The 18,328-nt window shown below is 43.6% G+C and overlaps 1 protein-coding gene across 1 annotated transcript in view; it reads right to left on the minus strand.

The window, feature by feature from the left end:
• Positions 1-18,328, minus strand: part of LOC134633517 (IgGFc-binding protein) — a 39,883-nt gene that overhangs the window by 16,451 nt on the left and 5,104 nt on the right. The window contains exons 2-22 of the mRNA XM_065471579.1: positions 16,803-16,918; positions 15,310-15,588; positions 15,108-15,203; positions 14,631-14,796; positions 14,001-14,401; positions 13,335-13,911; positions 12,658-13,241; positions 11,239-11,791; positions 10,546-11,144; positions 9,942-10,099; positions 9,320-9,720; positions 8,966-9,162; positions 8,363-8,758; positions 7,984-8,267; positions 7,547-7,821; positions 7,306-7,425; positions 6,983-7,167; positions 6,719-6,879; positions 5,325-5,576; positions 5,002-5,161; positions 4,779-4,899 (exon numbers count right to left, since the gene is read on the minus strand). Of these exons, the coding sequence (XP_065327651.1) occupies positions 4,779-4,899; positions 5,002-5,161; positions 5,325-5,576; positions 6,719-6,879; positions 6,983-7,167; positions 7,306-7,425; positions 7,547-7,821; positions 7,984-8,267; positions 8,363-8,758; positions 8,966-9,162; positions 9,320-9,720; positions 9,942-10,099; positions 10,546-11,144; positions 11,239-11,791; positions 12,658-13,241; positions 13,335-13,911; positions 14,001-14,401; positions 14,631-14,796; positions 15,108-15,203; positions 15,310-15,588; positions 16,803-16,918 (6,081 nt within the window). The remainder of the gene's footprint in view (positions 1-4,778; positions 4,900-5,001; positions 5,162-5,324; positions 5,577-6,718; positions 6,880-6,982; positions 7,168-7,305; positions 7,426-7,546; positions 7,822-7,983; positions 8,268-8,362; positions 8,759-8,965; positions 9,163-9,319; positions 9,721-9,941; positions 10,100-10,545; positions 11,145-11,238; positions 11,792-12,657; positions 13,242-13,334; positions 13,912-14,000; positions 14,402-14,630; positions 14,797-15,107; positions 15,204-15,309; positions 15,589-16,802; positions 16,919-18,328) is intronic.

Here is an 18,328-nt window from a genome sequence, read left to right on the forward strand (position 1 = left end):
TTGTCAGGCACACACACTGCCCAATATTCACATGGATCTGTGGATTCACATAAATCATTGTGAATCTTGCCTTCCAATCACTGCCACTTTGCTGTTAAAGTGTTATGAATGCCACAATCAAAACCTCTTCATGGGCAAAGCATCATTTAAGCAGGTGGGTCTAATGTTTTTACTCCTGTAACTGTAATCCAAGTTGATTTTCCCGATATTTTTCTTTCCTTCATGAGTTCTTGATTCTAATAATTAAGCATAGTAAGAATTTGTGGCCTGAATTTGTGGTGACAACCCAATTTTTGTTGAGCAGGGAAGGAGGAAAAATGTTATCAAGCCAAGCCTCGTCTTGTTCTTAAATAGGTCATTATGTCTTAAAGGTAACACTTGCAACAAACAAGCACAGATGCGCTTAACAATCAATGAGCAACAATTAAAACTATGTTATTTGGGAGATCATTTCTATTCTCAGTTTAGAATCATAAGCACAAATGTTTTAACAGATGAGTCACTGATTTTTGGAATTGTGACAGCAAAGATTGCATATTGTGTACCAATAGCTTTACTCCAAAAACAAACATGCTTATCATAAAAATCCATAAAAGTATTGCGGGTTGCAGCTGGGTGCTAAAGATCAACTTGGCCTTCTACTTCAATAACAGAATGACTAAGTGAGACTTTATTTAACAACACATTTTACTGTATGATCTTACTGGAGATAAGAAATAGACATTGTTCATAATCAGATTTTTATTCAATATTATGAATCGCTACCTTATCGTGGTGGAGGGGTTTGTGTGTCCCAGGGATCCCAGGGGCTATGTTGTCTGGGGGCTTTTGTCCCCTGGTAGGGTCTCCCATGGCAAATTGGTCCTGGGTGAGGGACCAGACAAAGAGCAATTCAGAAGACCCTTATGAAGAGAACATCGAGGGAACAGTTTACCCTGCCCGGGATAGGGTTACCGGGGCTCCGCCCTGGAGCCAGGCCCGGGGAGGGTGCCTGAGGGCGAGCGTCTGGTGGCCGGGCCTTAGTCCATGGGGCCCGGCCGGGCACAGCCCGAAGAGGAGACATGGGCCCATCCTCCCGCAGGCCCACCACCCGCAGGAGGCGCCATAGGGGTCGGGTGCATTGTGTGCCGGGCAGCGGCCAGGAGCGGAGGCCCTGGCGGAGGCCCTGGCGGACTGATCCCCGGCTGCCAAGACTGGCAATAGGGACATGGAATGTCACCTCTCTGGTGGGGAAGGAGCCTGAGTTAGTGCGTGAGGTTGAGAGGTACCGGCTAGATATAGTCGGGCTAACCTCTACGCATGGCCTGGGCTCTGGAACCAGTCTCCTGGAGAGGGGCTGGACTCTGTCTCAGTCTGGAGTTGCCCCTGGTGAGAGGCGGCGGGCTGGGGTGGGTATTTTAATATCCCCTCGGCTTGCTGCCAGTACGTTGGGGTTTTTCCCGGTGGATGAGAGGGTTTGTTCCCTGCGCCTCAGGGTCGGGGAACGGGTCCTGACTGTCATCTGCGCTTATGCACCGAGTGGCAGTTCAGAGTACCCAGCCTTCTTAGAGTCTCTGGGGGGGGGGTGCTGGAAGGTGCCCCACCTGGAGACTCTGTTGTCCTGCTGGGAGACTTCAATGCTCACGTGGGTAACGACAGCGAGACCTGGAGGGGCGTGATTGGGAGGAACGGCCTCCCTGATCTGAACCCGAGCGGTGTTTTGTTATTGGACTTCTGTGCAAATCACAGTTTGGCCATAACGAACACCTTGTTCGAACATAAGAGTGTCCATAAGTGCACGTGGCACCAGGACGCTCTAGGCCGCAGGTCAATGATCGATTTTGTAATCGTATCACCAGACCTGCGACCATATGTTCTGGACACTCGGGTAAAGAGAGGGGCTGAGCTGTCTGCTGATCACCACCTGGTGGTGAGTTGGATCAGGTGGCGGGGGAGGATGCTGGACAGACCCGGTGCACCTAAACGCGTAGTAAGGGTGTGCTGGGAACGTCTAGCAGAGGCCCCAGTCCGCGAGATCTTCAACGCACACCTCCGGCAGAGCTTCAACAGCATTCCGAGGGAGACTGGGGACATTGAGTCCGAATGGACCATGTTCAGCGTCTCCATCGCCGAAGCTGCTGCATTGAGCTGCGGCTGCAAGGTGGTTGGTGCCTGTCGTGGTGGTAATCCCCGAACCAAATGGTGGACACCAGAGGTGAAGGGAGCCACCAGGCTGAAGAAGGAGTCCTATAGGGCTTGGTTAGCCTGTGGGACTCCGGAGGCAGCCGACAGGTATCGACAGGCCAAGCGGGATGCGGCTCGGGCAGTGGCTGAAGCAAAAACTCGGGTGTGGGAGGAGTTCGGAGAGGCCATGGAAAAAGACTTTCGGACTGCCTCGAAGAGATTCTGGCAAACCGTCAGGCGTCTCAGGATGGGAAAGCGGTGCTCTACCTGCACTGTGTATAGTGCTGGCGGAGCGCTGCTGACGTCGACTGAGAAAATTGTCAGGCGGTGGAAGGGATACTTCGAGGACCTCCTTAATCCCACTGACACGTCTTCCGAGAGGGAAGCAGAGTCTGGGGATGAGGGGAATGACCCGCCAATTTCCGGGGGCGAGGTCACTGAGGCAGTTAAACAACTCCTTGGTGGCAGAGCCCCTGGTGTTGATGAGGTCCGCCCCGAGTTCCTGAAGGCTCTGGACGTTGTAGGGCTGTCCTGGTTGACACGCCTCTGCAATGTTGCGTGGAGATCAGGGGCAGTACCCCTGGACTGGCAGACCGGGGTGGTGGTCCCCATCTTTAAGAAGGGAGACCGGAGGGTGTGTTCCAACTACAGGGGGATCACACTCCTCAGACTCCCTGGGAAAGTCTATGCCAGGGTGCTGGAAAGGAGAGTTCGTCCGTTAGTCGAACCTCGGATACAGGAGGAACAATGCGGTTTTCGTCCTGGTCGAGGAACACTGGACCAGCTCTTTATCCTCTCAAGGATACTTGAGGGTGCATGGGAGTTTGCCCAAACAGTCTACATGTGTTTTGTGGACTTGGAGAAGGCATTCGACCGTGTCCCTCGGGGTGTCCTGTGGGAGGTGTTGCGGGAGTATGGGGTGTCTGGCCCATTGCTACGGGCCATTCGATCCCTATACAACCGTTGCAAGAGTTTGGTTCGCATTGCCGGCAATAAGTCGGACTCGTTTCCGGTGGGTGATGGGCTCCGCCAGGGCTGCCCTTTGTCACCGGTTCTGTTCATAATTTTTATGGACAGGATTTCTAGGCGCAGCCAAGTGGCGGAGGGCTTTCACTTCGGTGGCCTCAGAATCTCATCTCTGCTTTTTGCGGATGATGTGGTTCTGTTGGCTTCATCGGGTGAAGGCCTCCAGATCGCACTGGAACGGTTCGCAGCCGAGTGTGAAGCAGCGGGAATGAGGATCAGCACCTCCAAATCTGAGGCCATGGTTCTCAGCCGGAAAAGGGTGGAGTGCCCACTCCGGGTCGGGGATGAGTTCCTGCCCCAAGTGGAGGAGTTCAAGTATCTCGGGGTCTTGTTCGCGAGAGATGGGAGAAGGGAGCCGGAGATCGACAGACGGATTGGTGCTGCGGCTGCAGTGATGCGGACGCTGCACCGGTCCGTCGTGGTGAAGAGGGAGCTGAGTGTAAAAGCGAAGCTCTCAATTTACCGGTCAATCTACGTCCCTACCCTCACCTATGGCCACGAGCTGTGGGTAGTGACCGAAAGAACGAGATCGCGGATACAAGCGGCAGAAATGAGCTTCCTCCGAAGGGTGGCTGGCCTCTCCCTTAGAGATAGGGTGAGAAGTTCGGCCATCCGAGAGGGGCTCAGAGTAGAGCCGCTGCTCCTCCACATCGAAAGGAGCCAGTTGAGGTGGTTCGGGCATCTGACAAGGATGCCTCCTGGGCGCCTCCTGGGTGAGGTGTTCCGGGCATGTCCCACCGGGAGGAGGCCCCGGGGCAGACCCAGGACACGCTGGAGAGATTATATCTCCCGGCTGGCCTGGGAATGCCTTGGTGTTCCCCCGGATAAGCTGGAGGAGGTGGCTGGGGAGAGGGAGGTCTGGGCTTCTCTGCTTAGGCTGCTGCCCCCGCGACCCGGCCTCGGATAAGCGGATGAAGATGGATGGATGGATGGATGGATGGATTATGAATATGAATATTGTACTTCACTTTGTACTATCACTTTATTTTGTAAATCCAAAGTAGTGTTGGTTGAGTTTCTGAGAGACAAGTATATGTGTACTAAATACTTTATTTAGTCCTTGATTTACCCTCGATTATACATCATTATTTTAATTATGATGTAGATTTAATTATAAAAATCTCACACAGAAACCAAGAACAAGTTAATCTTATCAACAAACAGTGAATGCAACAAGAAGGTTAAAACTTTAATATCCCACATATTTTATCCCATTTAGATTTAAAGCAAACTTACTGCACACCTTACCACAACTACAGAAACACTCCTCAAGAAAAGAAAAGAGAACACTCAGATGAAAAATACCATTGAGAAGTAACTGAATAATGAATGATTTTCAAAATATGGATCAATTTTGATCTCCAGAGTTTTGGCGGTTTCTAGACTGGAGTTTTGGGAGCAAACCGTTTGACCAGCAGGGTTACCAGCATGCTAGCTAGCATCAAACTGGCTAGCAGGGCCAGCAGAGGTGTCACCTGGCTTTGGCCACTATTTAATTGCATCACTGGGTCTGCAAGAGAAGAACCAAAGTTTACATTTACTGTATCCATAAACTTTATATCATCTATAAGAGTGCAAGGTGAAGAGACATGAGAGCTTCAATGTACCTCTGCTACCTGGCCTTGAAACAAGCGGTCCAAGTGAGATGGATGACGTGTCATGGAAGGATGCATCCCTCCGAACTCGCCTGTGGTAACCCGGGTAACAGCGCTGAGGGGAAAAAAATATTTATAGGCTTCTGCAGATTTAACAGTTTTTAAATTTATAAGGTAAGAATGAAAACCAATAAGAATTTAAAACAGTGGTACGTACAGCTGTGCAATTGTTGTGTCTCAAAAGACACAGGTGGACCTGGCAGTGAAGGTAAATGGATGAATAGTTGGTAAAAGTGAACATCCTGAAGGAGAATCGGGCCTCAGTGGAGATGCCGTTCTGAATCAGCTCTACTGTTCCATCAGCTTCATTGGCACACCTGGAAGACATTTAAATATCCCAGATTATAAAGCAAAGCAGCAGAATTCATTATGAGGAAGAATTGGTGGAGAAAAACCGAGGAGAGGTCTGTCTCGGGCTAATTCTTTCAAGTTTTTAATAAAGTATGCTAAGACAAGGTGACACTGCTAACGTGCTCTTACTCTGCAGTAATAAGATCCCAGCGGACAGGGTAATTTGGCATGTTGACTGGTGTGGCCCAGCAGGAGTCCAGAACGGTGGAGATCTGGCTTTGATCCACTCCTTCTGTTCTCACCGCCACATATAACCTCTGATCTATTTCCATTTGTATGTTTGTGTCAGTCCTGAAGGGGAAGCGGAAGCCAGGGTCCTGGAAGGGGATCATTCTCATGCTGTACTGTCCTTGACCAGTTGCAATCTTCTTCCTAATGATGCTATAAAAAACATAATAATACTACAAATGAGTTCATTATTAAATGATGAACATCATTACCATGCATGAACATCAAAAAGTGTAATGTTAATGTGCAACAAAAATGACGTTCTCATTTTCATGTTTTTATTTGTCTCATTGTCAGTATCCGGTTTTTAAGTCTGACGTCACTAGTCGTGTCTGGGCCTAAACTCCGCTGCAGGTCCATATATTAAATGATCACTGTGGCATTACTGAGAGTTGAAAAACTGTCTAAAGTCTTTCATCTTTAATAAAAATGATCAGCGTTCTGCTCTACCAGGTGTAACAATTGAGTTTAACATCCAGGCATCCATGAAAACAGAATTTATGACATTTAACGGAGTTAGAAGTTAGCAGGAAGTTAGCTCGCTAGCTTCCATCTAAATACAATATAGCATGTCCTGACTGCGGGGTTTTGGAAACAAATTAAAACGTACAGCTCTGCTATCACTTCCAACATAAATGAAGACAGAAAACTAAACAGCAGTGAACTAAACAGCACCGTTTGTAGGGTTACTGAAGTTTGGCTAGCTGGTATATAATGATGTGCTACGTGACCGCTAGCGACACAGCTATGTTAGCATAATATAAACAAGCTAACTTTTTTTTCCACTCGATAAAAGTTAACGTGAGGGTTCTCAGTGGTCAGGAACAAATGTAATCGCATGGCAGGATGCTGTAAACGGACCAAACTTCAGCCAGGAGAACAACTGAGATAATCCATCCACAATACAAGGTTAGTCATTCATACACTGCTGCATGGGCTGTGCTGTAGTTACATCGTAAGGTTTTAAAAACTGAGCTTAAATAAATGATTAGCGGTAATAAAAGCCGAGGGAGGTCAACAGTGATCACTGACTGTTTTTAGGAGCTTTTTGAGATTAAATAGAAGAAAATACAAAACATTAAACATGTTAACAACACAAAAGCCATATTAAACGCAGACTACTTTAGGCCCGGAAGTAGGATTCGTCACGTCATCACTTAACGACCGGATTGTGATCGTAAAGCACTATCTTTCAAAATAAGTGCCTGAAGTGCACATTTAACTACATCTAATGCTGGAATATGTAAAAATCTGATCTAAGTATTGTATATAATGCATAGGACATGTTTTGTTACCTTTCTACAGGGTTGATGCCCACAGCCATAGACAGGGCCTGATTCAGGGGGTATTCACAGCTGAAACGCAGATTGATGCTCCTCTGGCGGCTGATTAGACCTTTATTAGGATTCACATTACCCTGGACGAAGTTCTCATACATGAAATGTGTTCCGTTGCTCTGAAATTAAAAAACCAAAACAGTACAGATTCAATATAATGTAATTTATAAACCCTTTATAATAACAATGACTATCCATAATATTTTGTTTTTGTAACTGTACCCTGAGTGCTGTCCCACACAGATGGTTGTCATTGTCAAAGTGGAACACCAGTCGACCATACTCAAGAGTCCCATTGCAAGATTCATCTTGGAGATGGAGGGCATCAGGGTAGAAGCCAGCCTCAAATAGCTGACAACGGGACACGGACATGGTGCCTGAACTACTGGCACAAGTGATGGTTGAGTCTGTTAATACAAGTTTAAAAGAAGAACAAGAAAACAAATAACCAACAAATCCCATTTTTCTTGTACAAACTCTACTGCTGTACCATTGTCAATGACCTTAAAATAAAACAATATAGCTTATATAGGAGCTTCCTTCACCATAGCTTTCATTGTTGCCTCGGTCATGGTGTTCATCACAGGAGCAGCCATAGACACCGTCCTTCTTACCACACCACTCGTACTCTGTGCAGTCCAGCTGTTCACATGGGTCTGACTCCTCTGTAGAAGTAGGGGGACAAGGATGAGATAACCAAATGTGATCAAATTAAAAGAGAACAAAGCATTCAAAGACAAATGACAAACCCTAAAAGATGTCACTTAATATCCAGCGCAAACTTACCACACAGCAAACCGGAGCGCCAGTCAGGGATGTCTAGCCCAAGAACAGAGCAGGTTCTCTCATAGGCTGAGACAGCAGAACACAACATGCCATTGGCTGGAGTGTAAAGGCAGAGGTCGTAAATACAGGAAGTGAAAAATGGCTGGGGGTCAGAGTGCAGGTGACAAGCTCTGAATGGGCCGGTGGTGTTGGTGATGACACTGCAGAGTTGGGAGTATTCTTCTCTAAAGGTACAGTCATTCAGTCCATTGTTATCTTCATCGGTCGAGCCACATCTGGAAAAGATATCCTATCTGTAATACTTTGGGAAAATGTGCTGTACATCTGAACCCCCAATTCACACAACAGTGCATTTATTATCGTCTAATACAAACAGGACATTTATGTTCAAATGTATGTGGTTTTGGAATATTCTAGGCAAGTTCCGAACAGCTCACCCTGGTTGGCTTGTTGGTGACTTCCAGCTGCGTCCAAAGTCATTGTCATTTCGTGCCAGTGTGCCATTAGGTGAGACTTTGTCATCGCTAGAGTCACGATTGAAGTTTCCACACATTCCAGTGACGGCGTTTCGATGTTTTTGGGCAATTCTTACCAACAAACTACTCTTGCCATCAAACTGGACTGTCAGGTCAAATGCATCAACGACTATGTAGCTGCCTTCCCTTAGCACTTCAGCTAAAGTTCCTGCAGTGGTGGGAAGAGACACGTCTCCTCCATTTACCTGGGAGAACAAGAGTTATGAAAGACACGTGAAGTGAGGAAGTGCCTGCTGTGAAGGTGTTCATATGAGAGAAACGTAGAAAGCTTAGTGCTTACCGTTACTCTTTTATTGGGTCCGATCCTGATGTGCACACTTTGTGGATGATTTGAGAGGTATATGTCCACTGCAGACACAAATGACACACGGTTGTTGCCACGGTGATTGTTGGTGGCTATCACCTGAAACTGTGTTTCATTGGTGCCATGGTTCGTGCTCTCAGCGATGATGTAGGAGCAAGTTCCCTGGAAATGAGCCACTGCTCCATCAAAGGTGATGTAGTGTGGATCCCCCCACACAGTGCAGGTGGACATGGCATCGTAACAGCCCAGCTGGCCGTCTCTGATGGAGCACTGCTGTGCAGGAGTGCAAGACTCAGCAGAACATCGCAGGAGATTGGGAGCGTGACATTCACATCTCTGGGAACAACCGTTTGTCCAGAAGGACTCGCCAGCCTGTGGGAGAAAAGGCATCCAAAAGAGGGAGAATGATCAGATTAAGTTATCTTACTTTACCAGAGTTACTGACAGGGAATGGGAATGAGATAATGAAACTGTTGCCAAGCTACCACTGTTAACTATCTACCCAAATCCTTTATGAAATTAAAACCTAAAAGCTAGGTCCTTCTTTTGTAGCCCATCATGGTTCTTTGTAAAACTTACATTATAGTAGAATCCATCATACTGGCAGCCACAGCTTTCCACTGGGACACAACTGGTTCCACTTCTGCGGTAGCCTTCATTGCAGAAGCATCCCTCAGAGCAAGCCTGCTCACAGGTGGCATTATTGCTGCTGACACAGGTGTGGCCACAGTCAGTACCACACAGCTCATAATGGCTGTTGGCTGGACAGTCCAATGCTGAACAAGCAAGAAGACAAAAGGTGGATTCCAGGTGGTTAAAAACAAATTCAGTCATGAAACTTAGACGCCGTATTTCAAGACACTTACAAAAACACATTTTATTGTTTGTCTATTCTTGATACTATATCAGCAACACAATGACAGGTTTACTCACTGCAGCTGGTATTTTGTCTCCAAGGGTAGATTCGAACATTAGCAGAATGACAGGCTCTAACATAAGTTTCAAGAGCCCTGCACAGAAGGTCATGGCCTCGATTTCCTGCCACACACATGTCAAACACACAGTCGTTGAAATATGGTGCTGGGTCCACCACCTCATGGCAGAAACTGAAGGGGCCATCAGCTGCCTGGATCACCTCACATTGATCTCTAGCGGGCTGTTCATTGGCGCATCTTGGACATGATGAGCCACAGCCATTACTGCAAGTGTAGTTGCCTGGCACCTTCCAGGCTTGCCCAAACTCATCTGGAGATGCGACTGTTACTCCAGATGGGGTGTAGAAGTCATCGTTTGAATTTCCATTGAAGTTTCCACAAAGTCCACATGTTTTTCCCCTTTTGATGAGAACAGTAAGATAAAATAGAGTCACTGGTTTTTTGTAAGGGGTGTTATCAATGTTATGGTACACCCCAAAAGACCCTTCTGAGCGAAGAAAAACCCTGTACACTGGAACCATGTCATAAATGTGTGGTGGTACACAACTCCTTTAAAGACGTGTGAGTGCGAGAGTCATTACAACACCAGTTGATTTTGAGCAGTGATAAATGGCAAATACCTGTAATTTGGAGGCACAGTGATAGAGACTGTACTCCATCCATCGTACATGACGCTTAAGCCAAAATCAGTGTTGACAACTGTTTGAAATCCACTGGCAAAGATAGATACTTGACTTCCATTCAAGAGAATTGGTAAATTTTGCGTTATTCCATTTACCTGGGACATTGGGAGAACAAATTAGGAAAAACAAGAACACTTAATTTTATTTATATAGCCTTTATCAATAATCATATGTAAACCAATGTGATAGCAACACAATAACCAATAACAAATTAACAATTATTTACCAAGAATCTCTCACATTTGGTTATTTGTTATTAGTCTCCCATAAAAGTATAAGTGATAGCTCATTGTTAAAATTAAACTCAGTGATGTTCTCTATTGAAGAAATTGTGTAATGGCATCACTGTTTTCAGGTACTTTGGAAATATCTTTAACATTCCCCACAGCCAATGGGCCAAAGTATTGTTGGCCCATTGGCCCATTGTAATTAAGGAGAGGTCTGTTTCATTTGGTAGGTACATCTGCAACTGTCTTTGGCTTTAAATGTTGCTTTTTAATATGTAAAGTATAAGCAATTGTTCAGAAACACTTCATCTCACCTCTACAATACCCCTGTTGTCTCTTGACATGTGCACATCGTAGCCCCACACATTCACGAAAACTTCAGCTGTGACTGAAACTGTCAACCCATTCCATGGCTCATTCTTAGCTTCCACAGAAAACTGATTGAGCTCACCAGTGGCATTACAAAGGGTCACCAGAACATAGCGGCAGGTCCCCTGGAAGTCAAAGGCCTTATGATCAAAGGTGAAATAGTGAGGGTCTCCAGAGGCATAGCAGGTGCCAGGAGGGTTGAGATGGCAGCCAAACTCGCCCTCCACCACACGGCAGGACTGCTGGGAGCCACAGGAGTTGGGAGTACACTGGACATTCCCTGTAGTGCCGTTACAGGTACACAAGCTCTGACATCCTTCACCATCCCAGAACTGCTCGCCACTTTCACGATAGCGTCCTTGGTGATAGCATCCACAAGATGTTGGTGGAACACACTGGTCACCATTGAGAATAAAACCATTGTTACACTGACAGCCCTCCTGGCACACAGTATCACAGGTGAAGGGGAAAGAGAGGCTGGGGCAAGCAGAAGGACAAGAGGTTCCACAGAGTTCATAATGGCTGTTTGACGGGCAGGTTAGTGCTGGAGAAAAACAAACAGTTTAATATAAAAAAGGCATTTTTAAACTTTTGGAAATCATGGCTAGAACTACTTCAAAAAACAAGTGAATGCTTACCACAGCCAGTTGCATTTCTCCATTGTCCTAAGGCAACACCCTTCTGTTGACACATTAGTGCATAATCTCGTAGGACATCACACAGAGTTGATGCTGGATCGTTAGAGCGCCTCATGATCTCTACACATGCATCCACCTGCTGCCTTGGGTCAACCTCAGACCAACAGGGTACAAATGGCCCATCTGGTGATCTGAGAATGCCACAGTACTGGCTAGAATTAAAATCGGTTCTAGAATCATGACTTTGGCTTTCCACACAGTGAGCAGCCAGAGAGCCATCTCGCCAGCTGTCTCCAAAGTCCTGAGAACTGTTGACCAGGACACCGCTGGGTGTGCGGAAGTCGTCATGTGGATGACCATTGTAGTCACCACAGAGTCCACCCAGTGAACCACTGTAGACACCAGGAGCAGTGACACGGACAAAGTGAGGCCAGACTGTCTGCACAGTTACACCAAAGGAGGTGCGAATGATGACACTGTAAATGCTGCTGTGGAAGATTTGCATTCCATTGGATCCAGTGCTGAAAGGTAGCCTGATCAGCTGACCGTTAACCTAAAAAGCATTTAAACAGTCATAATAATAATAATAATGATAGTAAGAGGAAGAACAACAATAATAATAATATTAATAACACTTTCAAGTAAGGACCATGTTAGGTACTACATAACAAATAAAGAATGCATCATGAGCTTCCTGATTGTTAATGAAGTGCTCATCTGTATTTCCCAGGTAAGTCCTGATCTTGGTATTTATTATAGATAATGGTTATTTACCAAAGAACCAGCTGGCAGCTACCATATTGATCTTTTTTATTACTTACAATATCCATATTGACTCTTAGAGCTAACTGGTCTTCCTTAATGGAGTTTCAAAACTGTAAATGCCTCCCTGTTCTCTTCTGTTTATCTTAGATATTGAGTGTTTTAATTTATTATGCTTTAAAGTACTATTTGTTCCAACTGCTTCATAATAAATTGAATTTAAAAGTAAAATAAAATTCCACTGATATTAATTTTAGTCCACTCTAAAACAAGGAATTCATCCTGAGAGGAAAAAACACAACTCAAAGCTAAATAAGAGTATTGAAAGGTAGCCTTTCATAGTTTATATTTTCTTGTGTAACATTCCAGTTACAATGAAAATGACGATGTAGAATAATGTTCAGAAAATTACAGACTGATCTCTACTTAATAATTCAGTGTTAAGGCACCCTATCTTCTAAATATTTTTAAGTAGATCATTATTGTCTACTTTACAGTCCATAAACCAGAGTTCTTAATGGTACTTAAATACGACTTTATCTTATCAGGTGACTCCTGATTTGTTTCCCACTAATTCTTTCTCTAAGCAAGTCTTTATGTTTTTCATTATGACACATTTATCTACAATGATTTTTCAGTTGTATTTCAGTCATTTACCTTAACTTTGCCATTTATTTCCATCTCAATGGCGACCTGTGTTTCCTCTACCTCAAACTTTAGCACATTGGAAAAGTCTTGCTGGCCTCTTGGCACTTTTTCTGCTGTCACCGTGAAGTTTGGATGACTGGACAGTCCCATAACTTTGGCAAGTATCAATCGACACGCTCCAGGATATTGGTATGTCAGTCCATCAAATGTCTGATATGACCCTGGGCCTCTGATCCAGCATGTTTCATAGCTATTTGGTCTGCATCCTCTTTCTCCATTCTCCACCCTGCATGATTCAAATGGCCCACAACCATGAGAGTGGCAAGTCATGGAGCCATAACTGCAGCTACAACGTCTCCCACAGTTTTCATCTAGTATTACAGTTTGTCCAGAGCGGTAGTAACGGCCCTCAAAGCTGCAGCCACACTCAGCATGAGGGACGCAGACCCCACCGCTGAGGATGTAGCCTGAATCACAGATGCAGCTTTCCTGGGGAGGTAGAGGGCAGTTGTAGGTAGAGTTGGGATTAACACAGGTAGGTGGACATCCTGTGCCTTGGGATTCAAAGTGGCTGTTGGCAGGACATGGGATTTCTAGACAGCAGAGAACATAATTAATCTGACATCAGTGGAATTTTAATAAAATGATATTTTGAAACAATGTAAAAAATAAAGTGATTAATATACCACAAAAGCCGGTTCTCCTCCAGCTTTGCAGCTGAATACCATTTTGTTGACACTGACTTGCGTACACGGTTAAGGCTTGACAGAGAATAGGTTGGTACCCTCCTCCTAGACACAGATCATACAGACAGCTGTCCACAAAGGATTGTGGAGGAAGTTGTTGATGGCAAGCAGCGAAAGGTCCAGAAGTGCTGCTGAGGATACCACAGTGGTCAGTGTTTCTGTACAATGCTGTCTGTTCTGCAGTGCAAACAGCACAGGCCAGACCACTACACTGTGGCCCACAGCCAGGGTCATCATCCCCAGATGCTTGCCAGCTGTTAGCAAAAATCACATCAGAGCTCACAAGCTCGCCCTGGCGTGTGCGAAAGTCATCTTGAGGTTGATTGTTGAAGTTTCCACAAAGACCACATGTTGCATTTTGGTAAGTGTAGGGCACACTGATTTGGACATAACTATATGCATCGTAAGACACCATTAAGCCAAAGTCAGTGCTGACGACCACAGAAAAACCTGACTGATAAACTTGCACGGTGCCATTGCTAAGGGAGAATGGAACAGCTGCAAAGTTCCCATTAACCTGCAAAAATACCAGCAAATAAAGGAAGTAAAACATACACGTCACAAACACATGTCACCGTAAGTAAAAACTTGGTCCTTGTTGCATACCTTCGCTTCACCATTATGTCCTTTGACAAGCTCAATTGTGTCATTATAGACATACACTTTCACCAGTCGTGTCCAAGCAACTCGAGTACTGCCTCTGTGCTCATTCTTGCCCTCTACTCTGTAGTAGGGCAGTCCACTATTACATTGCTCAGAGAGAACATAAGTGCAGGTACCCTGAAAGTGGAACAATGTGTTATCAAAGGTGTAGTAATGTGGATCACCACTTATGGTGCAGGTGCGCCTCTGCACTGTCTGGCATGAAAACTGAAAGGAGGTTGGCTGGCAGATCTGTGAAAAGGAGCACGGTTGTCTCTGGCACTGCAGGCCTGATGAGGTACAGGTGCACTTCTGGGCACAGGTACTGTCACTCCAGAAGGAATCACCAAGCTGCACAGGTAGACCTTTGAAAAAATAGAAAAACAAGTACTTTAAATGTTTTTACTTCAACTTGAAAATATTCCTACTACTCCAAGATTTTTATATTTTCTGTTATTATTTTCACAGAGTGGAGACCAAAAATAATCGGATAGAGAGGGTGATTGTCATTCACTATAATAATACTCTTCTCATAGAATTCTCATAAAATTTTAATCAGCTGGCTATGTGATTATGCTCTAGTTCAGGACTTGCCATTGAAAGTACAGCCTGTTGATCCATGGTCTGTCCTGAAGGCCCAGCGACCGGGCACACGGACATTGCTGCTGAGACGGAAATTTGAGAACTGTCCTGTTGCGTTCTCTGAGAATGATCCAGGGATGGAAAAATGGTGAGTAGAACGGATTGTATCATATCCAGCCTGAAAATGACATGTCACACGGTAAAAATAATTGTATGGTTATTTTTGCATTTATATATTTATATGCATGCATTTCACTTAAAGTAAGAAATGGCCACAAAAAATCTATTGTAAAAAAATATGTTTTTATTATATTATATTTTGAATTCAATTCAATTCAATTTTATTCAATTCAATTGTATTTATATAGCGCCAAATCACAACAAAAGTCGCCTCAAGGTGCTTTATATTGTACAGTATATCCTTTAATAATAGATACAGAGAAATAATAGATACAGAGAAAAACCCAACAAACAATAAATGGTGCCAACCTGTATAGAACGTGTTGTGTAGGCTATTTCCCCATAGTTCATCAGCACAAATGAGTACTGGCCACCAGATATCAGGACAGCTTGGACTGTTGTTTGCTGAAAAAAATGCAACTTCTTGTTTTTAAATAGTATATATAGTATATATAGGCATAATACTCATATACTTCATATTGATTGCCTAATTTAGTAAGAGTTGACTTACTGTTCCAGTCATTGGAAAATAGGCAACCTCAAACCAAGTTGCAACAAAGACCCAGTTTGCATTAAAGTTCAGTCCTGGAAAGTATTGATTGATGTCTCGTGTAGCTTGCTGGAGAACACTGCCGCTGGTGTATTGGTTGTAGTAGACCTGACCATTTCCTCTGTTGTCTAAATCTGTCCAGAATGGAGCGATAATGTCTCTGAATCCATACATTGGAAACGGTTGGGGGGTGTAGCTATACCATGGTCCATCAAAGGTCAGGTCTCCATTGGTGTTTACCTAGAAAATAAAAACATTATAAAAACAGCAAAAATCACATATCAACTTTAGGCAGGAATACACTTCAGACACAGGCGTTGATCTGTCTCCGGGTAAGGAAATCCTAAAAAGTTGATTCTGTTCATCTCAACCAATATTTTCAATAGGAGAAATGTTTGATCACTCATCCAAATGTCCACTGGCCTGTAGGTATAGATAGACTGCTGAATCCTAGCCTGGCGAGGTAGCTCTTCTGATGTTGTGCCATCCGCTTCGACAGAGGTTGTTTGGTTTCCCCAATGTATAAATCATGGCAATCCTCCTGGCACTTACCAGCATACACTACATTACTCTGTTTGTGCCAGGGGACCTAATTGTTGGGGTGGACCAATTTTTGACGCAGCGTGTTCTGGGGTTTAAAAGCCACAGAGACACAGTGTTTAGAGAAAATAAGTCTCAGCTGTCCCGATACTCCTGACACATGCTCAAGAGCGATCGTGGCTCAAGAGTTGGTAGTTCGCCTTGTAATCGGAAGATTGCCGGTTCGAGCCCCGGCTTGGACAGTCTCGGTTGTTGTGTCCTTGGGCAAGACACTTCACCCATTGCCTACTGGTGGTGGTCAGAGGGCCCGGTGGCGCCAGTGTCCGGCAGCCTCGCCTCTGTCAGTGCGCCCCAGGGCGGCTGTGGCTACAATGTAGCTTGCCATCACCAGTGTGTGAATGTGAGTGTGAATGGGTGGATGACTGGATATGTAAAGCGCTTTGGGGTCCTTAGGGACTAGTAAAGCGCTATATAAATACAGGCCATTTACCAGGCCATTTCACATGCAAGATCACTATGGGTTTTCGCTTAGGCAGCGGTTGTCCTCTCCTGGATCGGCTGGAGCTTTCTTTGGGTGTCTTCCCAGCTTTGACAAATGTCCAACTGGGATAACCACATTTACTCTTCTATTTATTTTGGTATTGGATGGAAGTCACAAGTAGGCAGCCTTAGTGTGTGGGACTTAAATGCACTCTACCTCATATCAGTATTTATCTTTTTTTTAATAGTAAACATATATTTAAGTAAAGTAGAAATTGAAGATAAATTGTTATTTTCATGACAGCAGATTTTTGTATTTTCTTTTTTACACATGTACAATTCAGTTCTGTTGTTGTAACTGGTTTGCCAACCAGAGAATGAACATTTTATACTTCTGCATTTTGTTTAAGTTTCCCCAAAAAAATTTTACTCACATAAATCTGATTATACGTCTGTCCAAAATACAGAAAGGGATGCTGTAGGACAATAAGAGGAGAACTTCCATCGTCTGACGGAGGGCTTGTTGTTCCAGATATTGGGTAGAGGGTACCTTAAAGAGTATAAAAGGATTTGCCTCATTATTTTGCAGTTTTAAAATTAAACACTGTATCCAAAACTCCCTTTCTTAATAAATACCGCCCTAATTCCCAAAAAGTTGGGACACTGTAAAAAATGTAAATAAAAAAACAATGAAGTTATTTGCAAATCTTAGAAACCCATAGCATATTTGAAATAAGACATAGATAACAGTTTCAACTTAGAACCATATCACTTTAAGAAAAATATTGGTTCGTTCCAAATTTGATGGTAGCAACACATCTCAGAGAAGTTGTGATATTGGTAACACAACACTTTGCAAATCATTACACATTTAGTTTTTGTTTAGATTTAATAGATTTTACACTTTTTGAAATTTTGGTTGCACAGCATGAACAACCAGAATAAACCCTTTTGAAAGTATTTTGGTCTGTCATAGCAGGAATAGTAAATCAAAACACCAAAACAGAACACGGTAGAGCTAAAAACTACAGCAAACAAGGAGGTGGTGGCCTCAAACTGAACTCAGATCAGATTATTCTAAAAAGCTACCTGATGAGGTAAGTCTTATATTAAAATGATCTGGAGTTAAAACAAGGTGGAAAAGTTTGCATTACTGTTAGTAAAGAAAGCTCTTACTGTTTTCTGTCTATGGAAAAGTGACTTTATTTCTCTCAGTACCAAGCATTGCTGTAGATTACTATAATTCTTGTATAATATTATGGTTGCTTGGTTTATAAGAACCGCACTTTTTTTTACATGCTTGTCTACTGGCAGCTGTAGAATATAAATATAATGTAATATAGTTGATACTAATGATAAATAAAGACACTATATGTGTCTAATACACAATATTGTCTTCAAAGTAATTCATTGTTGAGGCTTAAACTTAAGCTATAATTTTAAAAAGTATATTAACTCACCTGATGCCACAGGATCTGTGTCAACACACAGAATTAAATACAGAATTAAGTACATACATACATTTATACATACAAAAAAAGTTTAAAGCTACTCATTATTATTTTTATTATAGAGTTATAGGTTATAGAGAGGTAATCAAAACTTTCACTTACTTGTTGTCTGAAGACTCACATGGCCTATCACAATAAACATAAAACATATGTTTGAATACAAATCTGAGAATCCTCACATCATTAAACAGCAATCAGCTAATCAATACAACAACAATAAGTCATTAGGCTGATTTTAATTAATACTCACCTATAATCACCAAAAGCAGCAAAAACAATAGGGTTTGACCCGCCATAGCTCAAAAGTCAAACCTGCTGAATAATCACACAGAAATTACAATAAATAATAAAAAAAAAATTTTTAAAGCATTAAGTGGGCATACACCATGTATATTTACACAATTTGTTAAGCAGCTTGTAGAGCAGAATATGTTTTAAAGTTTAAATGT

This window comes from Pelmatolapia mariae, linkage group LG8 (genome assembly GCF_036321145.2).
Source record: "Pelmatolapia mariae isolate MD_Pm_ZW linkage group LG8, Pm_UMD_F_2, whole genome shotgun sequence".
Taxonomy (NCBI): Eukaryota; Metazoa; Chordata; class Actinopteri; order Cichliformes; family Cichlidae; genus Pelmatolapia; species Pelmatolapia mariae.